The sequence below is a fragment of the Ceratotherium simum genome, chromosome 5 (assembly GCF_057802395.1).
Source record: "Ceratotherium simum simum isolate JZ-2026a chromosome 5, ASM5780239v1, whole genome shotgun sequence".
NCBI classification, from domain to species: Eukaryota; Metazoa; Chordata; class Mammalia; order Perissodactyla; family Rhinocerotidae; genus Ceratotherium; species Ceratotherium simum.
Window position 1 is genome coordinate 25479687 of NC_141904.1, and position 20902 is coordinate 25500588.

The 20902-nt window shown below is 38.0% G+C and overlaps 1 protein-coding gene across 1 annotated transcript in view; it reads left to right on the top strand.

Annotated features, from left to right (window-relative positions):
* Positions 1-20902, top strand: part of KCNH8 (potassium voltage-gated channel subfamily H member 8) — a 369427-nt gene that overhangs the window by 322009 nt on the left and 26516 nt on the right. Inside the window, exons 12-15 of the mRNA XM_004419411.3 lie at positions 3082-3120; positions 7584-7939; positions 10728-10834; positions 13305-13381. Coding sequence (XP_004419468.1) covers positions 3082-3120; positions 7584-7939; positions 10728-10834; positions 13305-13381 — 579 coding nt within the window. The remainder of the gene's footprint in view (positions 1-3081; positions 3121-7583; positions 7940-10727; positions 10835-13304; positions 13382-20902) is intronic.

Here is a 20902-nt window from a genome sequence, read left to right on the forward strand (position 1 = left end):
AAACCAACTTACCATAGCTGATAATGTGTTTCTCTCCCAGTCTACAAGGTTGTAAAGCCTTACCTCTGTTCATAATAACCTTATGCCAAGATATATCCTCAGTCCTTCTTGCCCACATGTGGCTTATTCTGTTCTGACAGACTAAAGGGTACAATTCTATGGTCTGGGTGGGCTGACCCTCAAGCTCCTTTATCTCTCTCCAGACTTTATTGCAACGGCCTCCATTCCTTCTTTTATGTCAGATTTACTTCCCTTTTATCTTCCCCATCTCTATTACTTCCTTCTTTTTTTTCCTACTTATCCCTATCAGAGATTACCAGCGGTTCTTTCTACTGTCTAAAAGGAGTAAAAGTTTCCTGAGGGAGGGACTCAAAATTGGAAAAGACTGCCTTCTTCAAAACTTTCAAAACATTTGAGTTTTATTCTAATTGCTGGAACAAGAACATGGGATCGATAAATGTTTTCCATCCAAAGGTTGTATCCATGCATTTCTTTTTCCTGGAAAGAGAATGCCTAGAATTCATCAGATTTCCTGAAAGATCTGTGACTCAGAAAAGGTTAAAGAGGTGCTTGGGTGACTTAATATCATGAATTTTTTGGGTCTGCTTTGTGGCAATCCTCAAACCCTGTGCCAGATTAAATTCTACAATACGTCAGGCATTTAGTCTTATGGCCCGAGGAACAGCATTAACTGCTGGAGGAGGTAACTGAGACAACTTATGATTCTGTGTATGGTGTGTGGAGAGTCAGGATGCATGGCCTCTGCATGGTAGAGGTTCTGCCACTAACTTGATGTAGGAATTGGGCAAGTTATCTCATCTTCTTGGGCCACAGTTTCCACATCTCTAGCTAGAGAGTGGGACTAACGCTGTGGTTTCAAACCTGACCTGGAGACCCAGGCCCCACCTCTGCCGACTGAAAGAGACTTGCTGAAGTTGGTCCTCTGGAATCTGATATTTTTAGGAATGCTTTTCAAAACATTCTTTTATTTGCCTGGGGTGCACACCATTGTAGCAGACACTCTTTAGGGTCACTTCTAGCTTTAAAAAACTGACTTTCAGTTAAACTAATATTCTCTGCACTTTGCAGAATCTGGATCAGCATGAAGGGTTAGTCAATAGAATGAATATGTCATGGCACTCTTTTTAAATACTTGTGATTAATGCTATATGTAAATGAAGTGATTTATTCAGAGAGCTTATCACAGTAGTGCTGGCTATATGACGAATACTTACCGCATAGGACTGCAACGAAAATTAATGGACATATGGCTAGCGAGCATTTGTCAGGGTGCTGATCACATAGTGAATACTTACTGGATTGATAGGCGATAGGATGATAATAACAGTGATGTTGGTTATGAGATCTTGCTACTCAAAGTGTGCCCCATGGGCCAGCAACATCAATATTATCTGGGAACTCATTAGAAATGCAGAGTCTCAGGCCCCACCCCAGACCTCCTGAATCAGAACCTGCACTTTAGTGAGAGCCCTGGGTGATTTGTGTGCACATATAAGTTTGAGGAGCACTGATATAGGAAAATAATCTTGGGATGCAGCAACTTGACAGCACTCGTACTAGTAGTAAACCAGGGAGCTGGGAGTCACGTCCAAATCAGAAGACTCTCAGGCCAGTACCTTTCTCTTATGCCTCAGAGGGCATCTCTGACCTGGAGCTCTTTAGGCTTTGTGAATCCCACTGGGATGTTCTTTCATCCAAGCTGTAACTGGAAGTCTTTTTAAAACACATTTTTGTGTCTACCACGGTAGCAACAGCACTGTAATTTGTTTTATTTTTCACATTTTTAATTATTCAGCTGTTTCATTTGTCACCATTTAGGGAATTATTACAAAACTTATGTCTACAATGCTTCTGATTAATGCATATTTAGGCAACTAAGCAGATGTAGAATGGGTTGACGGCTTTGATAAAATTAAACATTGAGGAAACATATATTTGTACAGCGATAATGATGCCAGCATTTGTATAAATAATAACATCTATTTCCCTAATCATCTAGAAAAAATAAACAGTGAGAGGGTGACAGAATTACCAAATATGTCTCACTTACTAGGCAGATCACTTTCAAGTGCAAGGTTTTTGTGTGTGTGTGTGTGTGAATAAAATTGTGTTAATTTATAGCATCTATTTACCACTTTAAAATGAAAGAAGTGTATTTGAGCAAAAAACAATGTGAATGAGACCTGAAGCAGGTTTTCAGGATATGTCATAATTTCCAGAGCTTCTTTGTACATCATGGAAGGAGCATGTTTTTAAATATACCTCTCCACGGTACCACAGTTTGATTTTATACAAGATATGTCCTGAGACCCAAGCTTAAGTGATTCTACATTACCCATTTGTTTTCAGATTTTAGCATCTCTGAAATTGGGATCTGTTTTACAATGGATGGCATGTCACAATTTGATTGGCAGAATTGTTTTCTTTTCTACGATCAACAGGATCTTACATTCAATTAAATTGGGGATTAGGATCCTCAGTGAACTTAATCCTGGTCCACAAGGAACATCATAGTGAGTAACAGAAATGAGACAGAAAGGAGCCATCACCCTTGCCCATATTCAAGTAAGAAGGGGAGGTGGATAAAAGAAAGAAATGAGATTAAATAAGAAAAGATTCCATGGATTTCTGTTTTCACAGAGCCAGAGAGAAAAATTATGGAAGAGAGAATTTAGCAAAAGGAAAGTCAAGAGGAATAAGGGGATACAAAACAAAAGGAGAGTGAATGAAACAACAAGACAGAAAATAACCAATAAGCCCACCATTTTAGTCATTATCTCCTAGACGTGGTGTCTTGCAGTAGACATTCAATTTGCTGCTCCCTTTTCTTATGACGCAGACTAGTCAGTAGAGCTCCTAGAGGGTGGGATGTGGGAGGCGTTTTCAGCATCTTTCAGGAGATATTTTCTCATCTCTGGTCTACACAGGTGGATCAGCTGTCCCCCACACTCTCTGAACTTGCATCTCTTTCCCCTGCTTCCTACACTGTACCCTGTCCCAAGCCACCTGGGGAGGTTTAAATGATTGTTACAACTTCTGCTTGTTTGTTTGTTCTTTCAGGTGATATCAAGATTATCGAACAAATCTACGATTTCGCAGGTATGGCTTTTGTCAAAGAGTAAAATGTTTGTCTAAAATCTGTAGGATTTCCAATAAATCTGTCTCTCCCTTGAGAGTTTTATGTATTTATTTTTGACTTTCCCTAATACACTTCCCAGCGAGAGATGTGGTGACTGACTTTCTTGAGTTTGGGAATAGAGAAGTATTGAAACTCGTGTCTTTATTTAAAGGTTTTATTGTTGTTGCTGAAAAGTAGTTTGTCACCAAAACCTACTGAAAGTAGCAAAGTCCTGAGGTATTGATCTTAGAAGTACTTTCATTGTGTTTAAAATTAGTAGTCAAATGTTTTCTTGTAAGTATCCAGTTGGTGGTGCAGCATTATTATCTATAATGTAAAAAACAGGGTTCAGAGATATTCTGGAAGTAGTTTCACTTGAGCTCCTAAGACAATCCCAACTTTTAAGTATCCTCTAATTTCACGGAAAACTTTCCCGAAGGAACAGTGATTTGTTTATTTATTACCTAGATTTTTATTACTATAATCCTGTGACAGGAACCCTATAAACACCTCCTTTTCTTGCTCTGTACTCTTCTTGAAGCAGTACCCAGCTTTCACACACGTGCATTCACATACAAACTGCACACAAAATGCATACAGAGCCACACAAATAAATCCAATGACATAACGCATTACAAAGACATTGATAATTTACTAAAGATGGTTGAGGATGGAGCAAACAGGGTTTACTTTTAATACTGTTGGGAAACTTCTTAAAACATCTCAGTCCTTTCAACCAAGTTTCTCTCTGGCACTAGTTGTCTTTTCTCTCTCATCTCTACAAAATCCCTCCTCAGGAACTAGCAAAATGGTTATTATGTTTCAATGCTTCTCAACTGGCAGCATTCTCTCACTATTGTACCCCTTTTCCCCCAGACCTTTCCTGTGTTCTCATTCTCATGAAGAGATATTTAGCCTTCTTTTGTATTTACCAATTTGAATTCCTCACCAATTTACAGCACTCTGAAAATGAACATCCCTCCCAAGAATATACTATCTTTAACTTTCAAAAAAAAATCTTATGTGTAATTTAGGCTGAGGTTCACTTGCAATATTAAAACTAGCAGAATAGCAGGACTTTTAAGACAGTTTATGTTTATTTCTCTCTCATGGACAAGTCTAGAAGTGGGCAATATAACAATGTGTCAATAGGGTTCCAAGCCTCCTTCTTTCTGCTCCGTCATCCTCAACACATGGCTTCATTCTTCAAGATCTCCTCGTTCTCTAAGATGACTGCTGGAGATCCATCCATTTCATCCATATTCCAGACTAGAAATCAAAGAAATGTGGAAGAGTGAGATAGAAGCTCCCCTCTTTCTAGGAACCTGCCTAAAATTCCTTATAACCTGTCCACTTACATGCCATCATCCCAGAACAGCCTCATGACGAAACCAAGTAGCAAGGGAAACTGAAAAATGTGATCTTTGAGCAGGGTGTGTTGTTGATAAGAGTTCTGTTAACTAAGAAAGAAGAGGAGATTATGTAAAAAGGATATAACCAGCATTCTCCATAGCACCTGCCCTGATGTAAATGTTTCCATTTTCTTCATGAGCATCATCATCATCACAAGAGGAAGCATTTATTAAGCATTTTCTATGCTTTTTGCTGAGTGCTTTATTTCCGTTGTCTAATATTTACTTTTTCCTCACACTATTCCCAATTTACAGGTGAGGAAACCAAGGCTTTAAACAATTATATTACTTGACCAAGGTTATAGGTAGAAAGTCACAGGACTTCTAGGACTGTGTGACCAAAAATCCTTCCATTCAGCTACTAGACTTTGTTCTGCTTCCTCTTTAGTCAAGGCAGGTTTGATCGACTCTAGTCATTTATGATTTTTTTGTGTGCGTGTGTGAGGAAGATCAGCCCTGAGCTAACATCAATGCCAATCTTCCTCTTTTTGTTGAGGAAGACTGGCCCTGGGCTAACATCTGTGCCCATCTTCCTCCACTTTACATGGGACGCCGCCACAGCATGGCCTGACAAGCGGTGCCTCGGTGTGCGCCCAGGATCCCAACCTGGGCCGCCAGCAGCGGAGTGTGCGCACTTAACCGTTACGCCCTGGGGCCTGCCCCAACTCTAGTCATTTATGATTTTGACATGACTATCTCAGCAAAATGTCATGCACTAAATTAGAGATTTCTTTGACTGGGTATAAAAACCTCATTGCCCTCGTGGAAGCATTTGTCAAGAGAGAATGAAGGGGTGAGTAGAAGAGAAGGAAGGGATCTGTGGTTGAACTCTACAGTAGTGTTTACACAGGTGAATCCAGCTACACAAGGGAAGTAGGTGTTTCTATATAGCTGGCCTGAAGAAAGTAACTGATACTCCTGCATAGAGGCTGCATGTGGGGCTGGGTGTTTAATAATGAAATAAATTTGAGTCCTGCCTGCAATAATGGTAGGTGGGGTAATTAATTAATTCCTGGCTTAAGTAATGTTGGCTGCCTTGGTCACAAGAGTCAGTATCTGAGCAACTTGTCTAAGGTGCCAAGTCTCCGCAACAAAATGGAAGTATGAAATTTAACTTGCAGAAGTACAAACACTATAGGTTATTAGTCGTAGGATTCTATTAGGGACAATGGAGCCTCCTTGAAACAAAAGAATGATTAAATTGCCAATGCAAATGTACACAGAAATCCAATTAGAGAATGCACTCATTGTTTTTCACTGCTTTGAAAATTTTGCCCTGTTGTACGTTCAGCTGGGTGAGCTAATTTTTCCATTCTACAATACTAGTATACAAATGTATCCCTGAAATTCCTTGTGGGTCCAACTTTTGTTAAAAACACTGCATTTTAGAATATTGTATAAAACAAACAACAAATAAAAGCAAAACTATGACTATCCCAATAAAGAACTAATGGCATCACCATTGATTAAAATAATCATATCTAGTTGGAAAGATAAGTCTAATAATGACATTTCCTCAAGAAATGTTGAGGGCCGGCCCCGTGGCTTAGCAGTTAAGTGCGCGCGCTCCGATACTGGCGGCCCGGGTTCGGATGCCGGGCGCACACCGTCGCACCGCTTGTCCGGCCATGCTGAGGCCGTGTCCCACGTACGGCAACTAGCAGGATGTGCAACTATGACATACAACTATCTACTGGGTTTGGGGAGAAAAAGGGGAAAAAAAAAAAGGAGGAGGATTGGCAATAGATGTTAGCTCAGGGCCGGTCTCCCTCAGCAAAAAGAGGAGGATTAGCATGGATGTTAGCTCAGGGCTGGTCTTCCTCACAAAAAAAAAAAAAAAAAAAAAAAAAAAATTTTGAGCCATTAAGATTAAAATACAAAAATATTTCATGAGTAAATTAACCTTAGCAGCTATGGCCTAAACTGACTGGACTATTGCCTGTAAGTCACCATAGGTTCAAGTACATTTTTTGTTATATCTATCATTATAACTGTTATAGTAAAATCCATATATACCAAGGAACCGTACAGTAAGATGAAGTAATAACCATGACAGTTCATGAGATTTAAATAGCTTTCTTAGATCTTTTGAGTTGGTTATCTTATTTTCATTAGAAATTATTGATGAGCAGGTATAAGTGATTGTATCCTCAAAAGAAACTGAGGCACAGAAAAATGAATGGATCTTTTGGAGCAGGGAAGCCACACCTAGGGCAGAGCAAGAATCACACACTCGTACAGTGACTCTGTTGAGGGCCGCCAGCTTACCCTCTGCTGTTCTTTCTGCCCTGCCTCTCCATCATTACCTCCGTTGTCCTTTCCCATCCTCTCTCTTGCTTCTTCTTAGCCTATAAGGTTGAATGACTCCAGTCAAGAGTTCTAGAATGGGGTTTGGCAAGACTTTCTCCTTCTTTTCCCGAGGCTCTTCAAGGGGAGCAGATCAAATCGTTTGCTCCATTTCCTGCCAAGTAACTTGTAAGAACAAGGAGAACAGGGAGCAGAGTAACTGAGGACGCTTCTGGTCTTCTTCCATCTGTGTGATCCAAAATAGGAAAGATTTTTATTCTCGAGGATAATATAACTTGGCTGGTTGATCTCCACATCAAGGTCCACTGAAAACCCTATAACTTTAAAATAACAAGGCCCAAGACCTTCCAGTAAAATTGAAAATGTCTTTATTCCTAAGAGCATGCCATCACATACAACACAGTGACAGGCTGATTAAAATCTAGAAGCAAACCTGGTAAAATGCATGTTTAACACAGATCTCCACCAAAAGAGTTTAAAAGGCTAAGAGAAGGGTTGGTGGGCTAACACCAGGAAAGCAGGGCAAGTAAGCCTGGGGAAGATCAGAAATGGGGAGACTGTTAAGACCCAACCAAATAATAGCAAAATCTGCAACGTCTTTGGTTTTAATGAGAAGTTAGTCTTTAAGGAATTTGACTTTGTTAGGATGGGGCCTCCAGCATGAGTGTTATACCTCTCAAGAGGTCTTTGCCATCTGTACTAATCTATGTTATCCACTGATTTAGTCAGAGCCCAAGGGAAATGGCAGCATCAATAAGAGACTCCCATCCATTGTGGAAGATGAGGAAGAGGAGGAGGAGGAGGAAGAGGAGACAGTCTCCCTCTCTCCCATCTACACCAGGGGATCCTCCTCTTCACGCAGCAAGAAGGTTGGAAGCAATAAAAGCTATCTCGGCTTGAGCTTGAAGCAGCTGGCCTCAGGAACAGTGCCATTTCACTCACCTATCAGAGTCTCCAGTACAAATTCCCCAAAAACCAAACAGGAAGCTGACCCCCCTAACCATGGTAAGAGGAAAGAGAAGAACTTGAAATTGCAGCTTTCAACTTTGAATAGTGCTGGACCCCCAGACCTCAGTCCAAGGTAAGAATTCACATCATGTAATTCTTTCCCAGGTGAAAATGGCTGCCTTTTATTGAGACTAGAATCTGGCCAGTAAATTATTCAGCCTTCTGGGCCTTCCTATGGCACAGGTTCCTAGCCTGGGATCTTTAGCTTTCCTGAATTTTGTGTGCAATTTCTGCCTCTATGTGAGGGTGCATGCAGTATGAAAATAAATAGATTTAGTCATATTCTCAAAAGGGTCCATTAAATATTCAGAATTCCTTTTCTACTCTCTTCATCCATTTAGCGCTATTATTATAAATGTATATTTCTGCGTTGTAATTTTATAATTTATAAATTTATAATGAAAATAAAATAGATGGAACAAAGTCTATTGATGTTATCCCCTCAATATCTGATCTTACCAATAGTTTTATGAAACCATGAGATGAAATTATGAAGGAAATGAAGTGCTGATTTTCATTTTTCGTACGAGTTGCTTCATTATTTTAGATGACCAAAGCGTAGTTTTGTTTCTGACCTCTTCAGTAGGTAACATGGCATGGCTCTATTTTTAATTAAAAACAAAATTTACTTTAGGAACCATTAAAAGTGATAGAAAAGGTAAAACATCCTGACTCAGAAAACGTGAAAAGAGTGGGATGGTGCACAAAAGCAATAGTAAAAATCACATCACAGTGAAAAACAATTTGCTTTAGGACCCACCAAAAGTGATAGAGAGGGTAAAATATCCTGACTCAGGAAATGTGAAAGGAGTAGGAAGGTGCATAAAAGCAATAGTAAAAATCACATCACAGCTGAGTAATGAATTTTTATTAGTGCCATCTTGTCAATTCTGACTCCTAGTGACCCTGGGTACAGCAGAGTGGAACCCTGCCCAGGTTTTTGCGCCATCCTCTCACCTTCCGGTGCTATATCAGACAATGCTCCACTGTCATTCATATGGTTTCCATGGCCAGTTTTTTCGGAAGTGGGTGGCCAGTCCCTTCTTCCTAGTCTGTCTTAATTTGGAAGCTCGCTGAAACCTGTCCCCCATGGGTGACCCTGCTGTTATTTGAAGCTCTGGTGACATAGCTTTCAGCATCACAGCAACACGCAGCCACCACAGTAGGACAACCAACAGATGGGGAATAATGAATAGAAGCAAGAAAAAAACATATTGAGTGTTTCCTAGTTCCATGTACTCTGCTAGGTAACTTCACATTCACCCTTGCGTTTAGTCCTCTCAGGAATCCTATAAAGTAGTTCATATTATTTCTACTATAAGGATGTAAGAAGTGAAACTTGAAGGTTAAGTATTTTGTCCAAAATCTCATAAATTAAGTTCTGAAATCTGGATCCAAATTCTGTTTTTCTACTTGGAAGGCAAGTGATCTTTCTAATATACAATATATTTAATTATTCATTTGAAGAACACAATTTATCCATTTAGGGAGAATATTAAAAAAAAAATAAGCAAAACAGGCTTAGTGAAAAGTAGGTGGACATTAAAAGTTCAGGAATTCAGTTGGAGATGGTAATTTAAAAACATTGCTTAACTCTGCTCCTTCCTAAATTTTTAATAAAATTAAAAATAATAAATTTTAAATAGGGAGAAAATGTATCAGAGCTGGAAAAGAAAGATTTATGTACAATTGATCCCATACTTGTAAAAAGAACACATTTTCTTTCTTTTCTTTTTTTTTGGTGAGGAAGGTTAGCCCTGAGCTAACATCTGTTGCCAATCCTCCTCTTTTTGCTGAGAAGGTTGGCCTGAGCTAACATCTGTGCTCATCTTCCTCTATTTTATATGTGGGACACTTGCCACAGCATGGCTTGATAAGCGGTGCGTAGGTCTGCACCTAAGATCTAAACCTGCAAACCACGGGCTGCCGAAGCAGAGCACAAGAACTTAACTGCTATGCCACTGGGCCGGCCCCCCCACATTTTCTTTTTACGTGGAAAAAAATGTATATATATAAAAAAAGATTTTAAGGACATACACTAAAATGTGAACAGTAGTGGTAGATTACAGGTGATTTTTTATTTCCTGATTTTTGTTACATTTATGTTTACATTTTCTACAATAGACTTGTCTTTTTTTTTTAATGATGAGTGAGTTAGATATTATTTACCAAGAAATAAAACTAGCTAAAGTCCTAATAATAATTTAAATATGATTCTTCAACTCTCACTTTAGTTTTGTCCAAGTCCAGACTAAAGGTGTCATCTAAGTTATTTTCTGTGATGCTGTAATCATTAGGGTAAAACATTTTCAATCTGGATAGAATAGTGATTTAATATTAATTTAGTTAAGAGAACTTTCTCTTAAGCTTTTGAATCTGAAAATATGTAAGATTCTAAATTCTATAGCATTGCTGTCCAATAGAAATCTAGTGTAAGCTAAAATTATGAGCCACATATGTAATTTTAAATTTTCTAGTAGCCTCATTTTTAAAAAGTAAAAAAAAAAATCACACACACAAGTGAAATTAATTTTAATAATATATTTTATTTAACTCAATATGCCCCAATTATTATCATTTTAAATGTAAACAATATAAAAATTACTAATGAAATAATTTACTTTTTTTTCTGAAAACTTCAAAATCCAGTGTGTATTTTATGCTTACATCACATCTCAATCTGTACGAGCCACCTTTCAGGTGCTCAACAGCTGTATAAGGCTAATGGCTACCATATTGGATAGCACAGCTCTAGAGTGTCTAGAATTTAGAAATTTAACACAATTTTTTTAAGTTTTCTAGAAACACTGGAAGCCATAAGTATAAATGGACAACTAACCAATTTATTTTATTTTAAACAGGATTGTTGATGGAATTGAAGATGGAAACAGTAGTGAAGAAAGCCAGACTTTTGACTTTGGCTCTGAACGAATCAGGCCGGAGCCCAAAATTTCTCCTCCACTCAGAGGTAAGCTCTATATTTAGTCTTCTCTCAAGAGGCGATATTTCTTTTAAACTTGTAATGTTTGGCATAGGCACTTTTCTGCCTTCCCATTCTCGGAATATTCTCCGTGTGATAGAACTTTACCAGCACCATGAATAATTTGATTTGAGTCAGTGCCATCTCCAGGTTATTAAGATATCATTTGTAATTGTTCCTCTGTCCAGGCTGTATGTGCTGCCATTTACCAGCCCAGGTAGATGACGTGTCAGGAGACTCAAATTTCTGCTATTCATCAGAGGGTAACAATGTTTTCCTATTATAAATGCAGACTAATCCACAAAAGCAACATTACTCAGAGGAAATGCTGTGTTGGTTGTGCACTGTAGGAACATTGGTTATATTTAACCAATTTATTTGGCGAGAGGTTGTGTACTTTCATTTTGTCAGAGGATAAACAACTTCAGAAGGGTGTAATAATGTTGGAAATGATGGAGAACTATATGAAGCACTACCCTTTAGTGATGGTGAATTAATGTAAGAGTACCCCCAAACCTAGCCCAGGCTCCTCTCTCTCCCTTTCATTCTTGAGTTCATTGCCCATAAAAAGAAATCTGTCGACGTGATGAAGGCCATAAATGACAAACAAATTCTAAAGAAGAGACGCCTGTAGTTTATAAAGAGAGAGTAATGAAGAAGTGTTAAATAGGCATAGGCAATACAAAACAATTACCAGCAAACTACCAGAAGCAACGCCAGTGATCCCTTGCCAAGTCTCTCCTCCCCTTCCCACCCAGCTCTGAGATCCTTGTGTCAAGATCTCCTGTCAGAATCTCTCCACGGACAAATCCAAGCCCAAGAAAGACTTTGAATGTACAGTTCTGGGAGTGTATCTTCATTTGGGATACCAGTATTCCATCTCAATAAATAATCCTTCTTCCCAGCACTCATCATCTTCTGGGGAAATGGAAGACTCCTTGATGGGGGCACAGCAGGAGGGAAGGAAGTAAGAGAAGGAGTGAAGACATCAGTCAACAATCCTAATTCATTCATTTAGTTAACTTGTGCTGATGTTACTCTGCTTGGGGCAAGGGGCACAAAAATCATAATTATAGTCAAGCTGGTGTGAGTATTTGCTATGAAAGCTGGTGATGGGTCCCAATTGGAAGTTTCCTTTTGTTGGCTCACCTGGACCTGGAGATGCACAGAACGTCACCATGGCTGTCCACTTATTTCTGGTCTCACCATCCTCTTAGCTTCCTCTTCTCCCTTTTCCCAACGTCTACCCCTATACTCATCCATTCAAGCAACAAATTATCTTGACTCTATCTCCTAAATATCCCAGTTCTGTCTAAGACTTTCTATCCTTACTACCACCACCCTATTCCTTGCCACATCCATCTTTTGCCTGCATTGCTACCAAAGTCTCTTCTCTAGTCTCACACTGTTCTACATGCAGAGTGAACTGTTTTAAAAATACAAATTTCTTCTTCTTACTCTACTCCTATGCTTAACACCCTGAGATGGCTTCCTATTGCCCTTGGTATGAAATCCAAACCTATCACATAATTACTTTTTAAATGTCTCTTTTTCCTGCTAGCCTCTATGCTCTATGAGGGTCCATTATATTTTCTTTATTTATTGCTGTCTCCTCTAAAGGAGGCTTAGCCTATTGTATGGGATCTCTAATCATTTGTTGAATGAATGGATTAACTTTGCAAAATATCTCTGCAAAATGAGCTCCTACCATCCTGCCACTTCAGATTGTTTTGAGTGACTTTCTTCTCCCACCAAGTTTTCTACCCATAATTTACCAGAATTAGAATATTAGGATGGTCATATCATGAAATATATATATAAATGAATTCTAGAAAATCCTTTCCACTCCAGCTAGCAGTGACTCATCTGCACTTTTGTCCTTAACAGAAACAAATGTATTTGGAATAGTGAGGTAGAGAAAAAGTAGAGATGAGAAAACCAGAAAATGGGAGAAATTACCTTTTAGAGCAACACAGGAGGAGACGGAAAACCTGCAGTGGAGATTAGCACCTGAAATAGAGGTGGGAGGAAAATTCTCTGATGGACACAGGAATCAATATTTGGAAAGGAAAGAGAGAAGGAAAAGAACATTCCTTTTCCATGGCTTGGGCACTGTCTGATATATTTTTAGAGAATAGTCAAAGAAGAGAGAATGTGTGCCATCTTGGAACATAGTAGTGCTTGTGTTCAGAGAAGGGGAGATTTGCCATGGCACATCCAAGCAGTGTGGTCACAGCCACCACCATGATGTGTGCCTGGTTCCAAAGGGTATATCAGGTGCCATCCAGAGGAGTGGTAGAAGTTTGTCCAATCCCGGGGAGACAGAACCTACAATACACAGGCATCAGGAAAGGTTAAAGGTAGTAGTTTGGGCTTCCTTCCTTATTCCAATTGCCAAAATCCACAAATACAAGGTTTATTCCTAAAGCTCTTATTCTGTGTGTGTGTCACTTTTCAGACCCAGAGGTTGGAGCTGCTGTTCTCTTCATCAAAGCAGAGGAGACCAAGCAGCAGATAAACAAACTCAACAGTGAGGTATGGAGCTTTTTCTTTCTTTAGTCATGGGGAGTGGTAAGAAGGGGTATAAATCCTAGTTACCAGCAAAAGCAGTATAATAGAGGAATTAAAAGCATATGCTCTTGGTGTCAGACCACCATGGATAAATTCCCACTAGGCCTCATATGAGTTATGTGACCTTTGATTATCATTTTTCTTCTCACAAGCTCTATCTCCCCAAGTGTAAGAAGGGGAGAGTAATTATAACTATCTGCTGGCCCATTGTGAAATTAAATGAGATAATCTAGGTAAACCATTTAGCATAAAGTAAGTACTAAATAAATGATGATTATTATAATTAGGGTCATAAGTGTATGGATACTTGGTGTAATTGGTCTTTTTTCACTTTTTTCATGTACTTTAATTTTTAATGAGTTAAAGCAAGATCATTAGTCCACAGATGAATCAAAAGTAATGAATCAGAGGAATCACATGGCCTGAAACTCTGTTCCTTTCTCTGACAAATATGTGCTGTGCAGCGTTGAGCACTTTACCTCTCTGGATCTTGCTATCTATCCATGTAAAACAAGGTAATTTTTTTAACAACTTTATTGAGGTATATTTTACATAACATAAAATTTACCCATTACAAGTATACAATTCAAAGATTTTTAGTAACTTTATTGAGTGGTTCAACCATCACCATCAATCAGTTTTAGAATATTTTTACCTCCTCCAACAAGATCTCTCATACCCATTTACACTTAATCCCCGTTCCCACATCCAGTCCTAGGCAACCGCGTATCTACTCTGTTTCTATAAATTTTCCTTTTCTGGCCATTTCATACAAATAGAGAAGGTAATTTCTGAATCACTGCCTTAATTTAAGTGCCCCCCCCAAACAAAATTAAATTAAAAAAAAAACCAGATTTTGAGACAACAATTTGGATGCAAAAATTTTATTTGTGAGGTTATCTAGGAAGCAAGATGAAGTAGAGAAGACTGAAAAGAAAAGAAAGAAAAAAAATAAGGGTGTGTTAATGAGATAATGAACTCTGTGGGCAACTGGGGACACTGAGAGACTGTGTAGGACAACTCAAAGTTGTTCCACCACATGGCAAGGAAAAGTGGAGCTGAGGGTGGTTCCTAAGGGCTTAACTCCCTAGCTCTTCATGCAGGCCTCGCCGCAGAGGATACTAGAAAGATTTCTCAGATAGGAATATGCAGGAAGACCTGGACCTGTCTTTGGTGACCTTCAGGGTAGACCCAGGGCAAGGAGATGTGGGCAGGCACAGACGGTACTAGAATCCCCGTCTAGGACTAGAGTGTTAGATTATCTGATGAGATCTTGGTGGAAAATGTAACCAACTGATGATATCGATAAGACTTGAGAAAAATGAAATTCATGTAATCATAGTTTCCAGTTATCTGTAATAATGGAAGACTGAGTAGCTTGTCATAAAGTCCAGAGGTCTTTCTTCAACCTGTGTTTCTTCAGCTTAGTGAAGATGTATGTTTTACTGCCATATCTCCTTCTGTGCCTACGCTCTGGAAGTGAGGTTGCTAACAAGATGGCCAAAGGGTAGACAAACAAGATAGGAACAGAAAAACTAACTGGATTGAAAGTCCTTAAATCACAAGGACTTGGCCATACACTAGATCACCTAAATAACCTCTTGTTAAAAATACACCAAAAAAAAAAACAAAAAAAAAAAACGTACTAAACACCCTCTTGGAGAACTGGACATTAACTTTCTATTGAACAATTTCTTTTCAGATATCATTCTTGGCTAAAACCACCCATTAATACCAGGTGAATTCTTTTCTCTCACATTTAAGAAGATCATTTAACGGTTTTTAAGAACTGACTGACCAATATCTTAGCTCAAACACTAGAGTTAATTATTCTGGGAAATAATGTGTTTATATCTTCACCTTTTGGAATGTAGACAATTTTTCCAAGTTACAGCTGTAAATCTACACACTATGTGATTTTCCTTTGACAATGTGAACCGGTGGTAGATGTGTTAAGACAGATAACCACCTGAAAAACAAAATATTTCCCACTGTGATTCTGTACTCATGATTGCTTTTCTAGTGAGATGACATAAATCTTTTTATCTTGTCGTATATTGAAATAAAAAAGGCAAGATAAAATGTCAATAGTCCAATTATCCTTCCCTAAAGCATTAGATTTTCCTTATAGGAAAGTATCTGATTTCTTCATGGTTAAAGCTTAAATACAAAAATCTTGTCCTTTACACACGATTTAATTTATACACAGTCTTGACCCTTTGGGTAGTGCATTAAAACCCACTAAGACAGGGAGAATGAAAATACAAATTGGCTTCAAACTGCATAATTATCCCCCTTCTAACCTCCTACTTGTTTTCTCCTCGTATCTCCTACAAAGTAATCCTATTTATTTATTTATTTTTATATATATATATATATTTTAATTTTTATTTATTTATTTTTTTCCCCCAAAGCCCCAGTAGATAGTTGTATGTCATAGTTGCACAGCCTTCTAGTTGCTGTATGTGGGACACGGCCTCAGCATGGCCCGAGAAGCGGTGCGTCAGTGCACGCCTGGGATCCGAACCCGGGCCACCAGCAACCTAGCACTCACACTTAACCACAAAGCCACAGGGCCGGCCCAGTAATCCTATTTATATAGCCATAAAAATCTGTCTTCTAAAGTCCAAGCCTAATTTTTCTGTATCATCTGTTTCCTGCTACTCACATGAGTGATAATTTGATTGCTCTATTCTTTGTTTATTCTATTCTTTGGTTAGGAGTAAGCAAGAGAAGGATTGATAATAAATGTGGTATGTACTGCATGATAATAACACTGCAACCAAGAGGGCAATCCCCCATATATGTGAGGCATGTTGAGCCATGTGTAAAGCTTGAGAGCGTTGCACAATCCCCATTCTGTTTGTTCAAACATTTAAGACATAGAGAAATTGTTCATTGATATGTAGATTTCATAATCAGCTGCCTAAATACAGAACAAAAGTCATAAAAGGAGTAATATTGGTAATAACCTACATTCACAGAACAGTTAAGAGAATTTAAAAGATGTAGGGCAGATGCTAATAATAAAACGCTTTTGAAAACACTGGCACTGCTTTACAACAGGGAAAGAAATAGTGCAATTCTAAGAAAATTGTTCAAAAATAACGACAAAACGTCACTGTGGGGGCACTGGGCTGTGTGAGTCAAATGCCCCAGTTCTGAAAAGGTTTGTAGGTAAAGGTTAGAGGGTTTTCTCATTTCTGAAATCTGGTTGACCCAGAAAGATAGTGCAGCAAATCCTACCAAAGGAAGCTGCATGCTCTGCCACAGCAGGCATAAGGCATAGAACACACTAGTAGAGAAAGAGAATAAGCTTTGGAGAGAGACAGACATTTAGATCCCTATTTATAAAGCTAACTCTGTGACTTCAGCAAAGTGTTCACCTTCCCTAAGTTCAGATTTTTCCACTATTGAATGGTAATAATAAAATCTGTAATAGAGGGTTGTTGTGAGGACTTAATACCATATATAAAGCACCGGGCATGATGTCTTCCCTTAATAAGTGGTCAAATGCTCGTTCCCTGCTCATACAAGGTTATGCTTCTGTTCAACAAAAATGACTCTCAAGTGAGCCCCTCCCCCCACTGCCTCCTGCCCCCACCTAACAGTACACAGTGCAGGGTAATAGGAGAAAAGAACTAGTCAATGCTTGTGGAATGAAATGAAAATTAATGGACAGAAGGGAAACATATTTAATCGTGAAAAGGACTACTTTCACCTGAGACTTTCCTTTTACTATGAAGATTCTCAATATAAAATTAGAATAGAAAATGATAGGGTAAATTGTTTATATTTCAATGCATCTTATTTTAGCTAAATAGTTTGATGCAATAGTGTCACTGTGCTAATTCTGTAAGGCTTATGGATTTAAGAATGAAGAGATCTACTATGCCATTTTAACAATGCTTAACCATCACCTAATATAAATGGCAAAATTATGATAAAACTAGGCAGGAAAGAACCCACCAAGCTTAACGAAAAGATAATCATAGCTAAATCTTTATTTACAAAATGAGAGAATGCAGGTGGCTTGTTAAATCAGCTCACCAAAGTGCACTTTGGCTCTCAAATGCTCTGCTTGCCATTTTTTTAGCATTTTATTTTTTTTTAATTAAGGTCATAATAGTTAATAACATTGTGAAATTTCAGTTGTACATTATTGTTTGTCAGTCACCATATAAATGCACCCCTTTACCCCTTGTGTCCACCCCACAACCCCCTTGCCCCTGGTAACTACCAAACTGTTCTCTCTGTCCATGTGTTAGGCTATCTTCCACATATGAGTGAAATCATAGGGTGTTTGTCTTTCTCTCTCTGGCTTATTTCACTTAACAGAATACCCTCCAGGTCCATCCATGTTGTTGCAAATGGGACAACTTTGTCTTTTTTTTGGCTGAGTAGTATTCCGTGGTGTGTGTGTGTGTATATATATATATATATATATATATATACACACACACACACCACGTCTTCTTTATCAAATCACCAATTGATGGATGCTTGAGTTGCTTCCACATCTTGGCTATAGTGAATAATGCTGCAATGAACATAGGGGTGGATAAATCCCCTTGGATTGTTGATTTCAAGTTCTTTGGATAAATACCCAGTTGTGGGATAGCTGGGTCATATGGTATTTCTATTTTTAATTTTTTGAGCAATCTCCATACTGTTTTGCATAGAGGCTGCACCAGTTTGCATTCTCACTAGTAGTGTATGAGGGTTCCCTTTTCTCCACAACCTCTCCAACATTTGTTATTTTTTGTCTTGGTGATTATAGCCATTCTAATGAGTGTAAGGTGATACTTTAGTGTAGTTTTGGTTTGTATTTCCCTGATGATTAGTGACGTTGAACACCTTTTCATGTGCCTATTGGCCATCTGTATATCTTCCTTAGAAAAATGTCTGTTCATATCCTTTGCCTATTTTTTGATTGGTTGTTTGTTTTTTGTTGTTCAGTTGTGTGAGTTCTGTATATATTATGGAGATTAACCTCTTGTCGGATGTATGATTTGCAAATATTTTCTCCCAGCTGGTGGGTTGTCTTTTCCTTTTGATCCTGTTTTCCTTTGCCTTGCAGAAGCTCTGATAAAGTCCCACTTGTTTATTTTTTCTTTGGTTTCCTTTGTCTGTGTATACAAGGAATTCAAAACTATCCCTCTAAGACCAATGTCAAAGAGTGTACTGCCTATATTTTCTTCTAGGAGTTTTATAGTTTCAGGTCTTACCCTCAAGTCTGTGATCCATTTTGAGTTAATTTTTGTGTATGGCGAAAGATAATGGTCTACTTTCATTCTTTTGCATACAGGTGTCCAGTTTTCCCAGTATCATTTATTGAAGAGACTTTCCTTTCTCCATTGTATGTTCTTGGCTCCTTTGTCAAAGATTAGCCATCCATAGATGTGTGGTTTTATCTCTGGGCTTTCAATTCTGTTCCATTGATCTGTGTGTCTATTCTTGTAGCAGTACCATGCTGTTTTGATTACTATAGCTTTGGAGTATATTTTGAAGTCAGGGATTGTGATGCCTCCAGCTTTCTTCTTTTTTTCTCAAGATTGCTTTAGCTGTTCAGGGTCTTTCGTTGCCCCATATGAATTTTAGAATTCTTTGTTCTATTTCCGTGAAGAATGTCATTGGGATTCTGATTGGGGTTGCATTGAATCTGTAGATTGCTTTAGAAAGTAGGACATTTTAACTATGTTTATTCTTCCGATCCATGTGCATGGGATGTCTTTCCATTTCTTTATGTCATCATCAATTTCTTTCGGTAATGTCTTATAGTTTTCATTGTATGGGTCTTTCACCTCCTTGGTTAAATTTATTCCTAGATATTTTATTCTTTTTGTTGTGATTGTAAATGGGATTGTATTCTTGAGCTCTCTTTCTTCTACTTAGTTGTTAGAGTATAGAAATGCAACTGATTTTTGCAAGTTGATTTTGTACCCTGCAACTTTGCTGTATTTGTTGATTATTTCTAATAGTTTTTTGATGGATTCTTTAGGGTTTTCTACATGTAAAATCATGTCATCTGCAAACAGCAAGAGTTTCATTTCTTCATTGCCTATTAGGATTCCTTTTATTCCTTTTTCTTCCCTAATTCCTCTGGCAAAAACCTCCATTACTATGTTGAATAAGAGTGGCAAGAGTGGGCACCCTTGTCTTATTCCTGTTCTCAGAGGGATGGCTTTCAGCTTTTCCCCATTGAGTATGATGTTAGCTCTGTGTTTGTCATACATGGCCTTTATTTCGTTGAGGTACTTTCTTTCTATACCCATTTTATTGAGAATTTTTATCATAAGTGGATGTTGGGGCTTGTCAAATGCTTTTTCTGCATCTATTGAGATGATTATGTGATTTTTTTCCCTCATTTTGTTAATGTGGTGTATCACATAGATTCATTTGCGGATGTTAAACCATCCCTGTGTCCCTGGTGTAAATCTCACTTGATCATGGTGTATGATCCTTTCTAATGTATTGCTGCATTCGGTTTGCCAATATTTTGTTGAGGATTTTTGCATCTATGTTCATCAGTGATATTGGCCTGTAATTTTCCTTCTTTGTGTTGTCCTTATCTGGCTTTAGTATCAGGGTGATGTTGGCCTTGTAGAATGTGTTAGGAAGTGTTCCATCTTCCACTAATTTTTGGAATAGTTTGAGAAGGATAGGTATTAAGTCTTCTTTGAATGTTTGGTAGACTTCTCCAGAGAAACCATCTGGTCCTGGACTTTTTTGATTACTATTTCAATCTCTACTTGTGATTGGTCTATTCAAATTCTCTATTTCTTCTTGATTCAGTTTTGAGAGGTTTATGAGTCTAAGAATTTATCCATTTCTTCTAGGTTATCCAATTTGTTGGCATATAGTTTTTCATAATATTCTCTTATAATCCTTTGTATTTCTGTGGTATCCATTGTAGTTTCTCCTCTTTTATTTCTAATTCTATTTATTTGAGCCTTTGCTCTCTTTTTCTTAGTGAGTCTGGCTAAGGGTTTGTCAATTTTGTTTATTTTTCCCAAAGAACCAGCTCTTTGTTTCATTGATTCTTTCTACTGTTTTTTTTTTGGGGGGGGTTTCAATTTCATTTATTTCTGCTCTAATTTTTATTATTTCCCTCCTTCTGCTGACTTTGAGTTTTGTTTCTTATTCTTTTTCTAATTCTGTTAGATGTAGTTTAAGATTGCTTATTAGATATTTCTCTTGTTTGTTAAGATGGGCCTGTATTGCTGTGAATTTCCCTCTTAGGACCTCTTTTGCTGCATCCCATACGAGTTGATATGGTGTATTTTCATTTTAATTTGTTTCCAGATATTTTTTGATTTCTCCTTTAATTTCTTCAATGATCCATTGGTTGTTCAGTAGCATGTTGTTTAGTCTCCACATCTGTGTCACTTTCCCAGTTTTTTCTTGTAGTTGATTTCTAGTTTCATAGCGTTATGGTCAGAAAATATGCTTGTTATGATTTCAATCTTCTTATATTTATGGAGG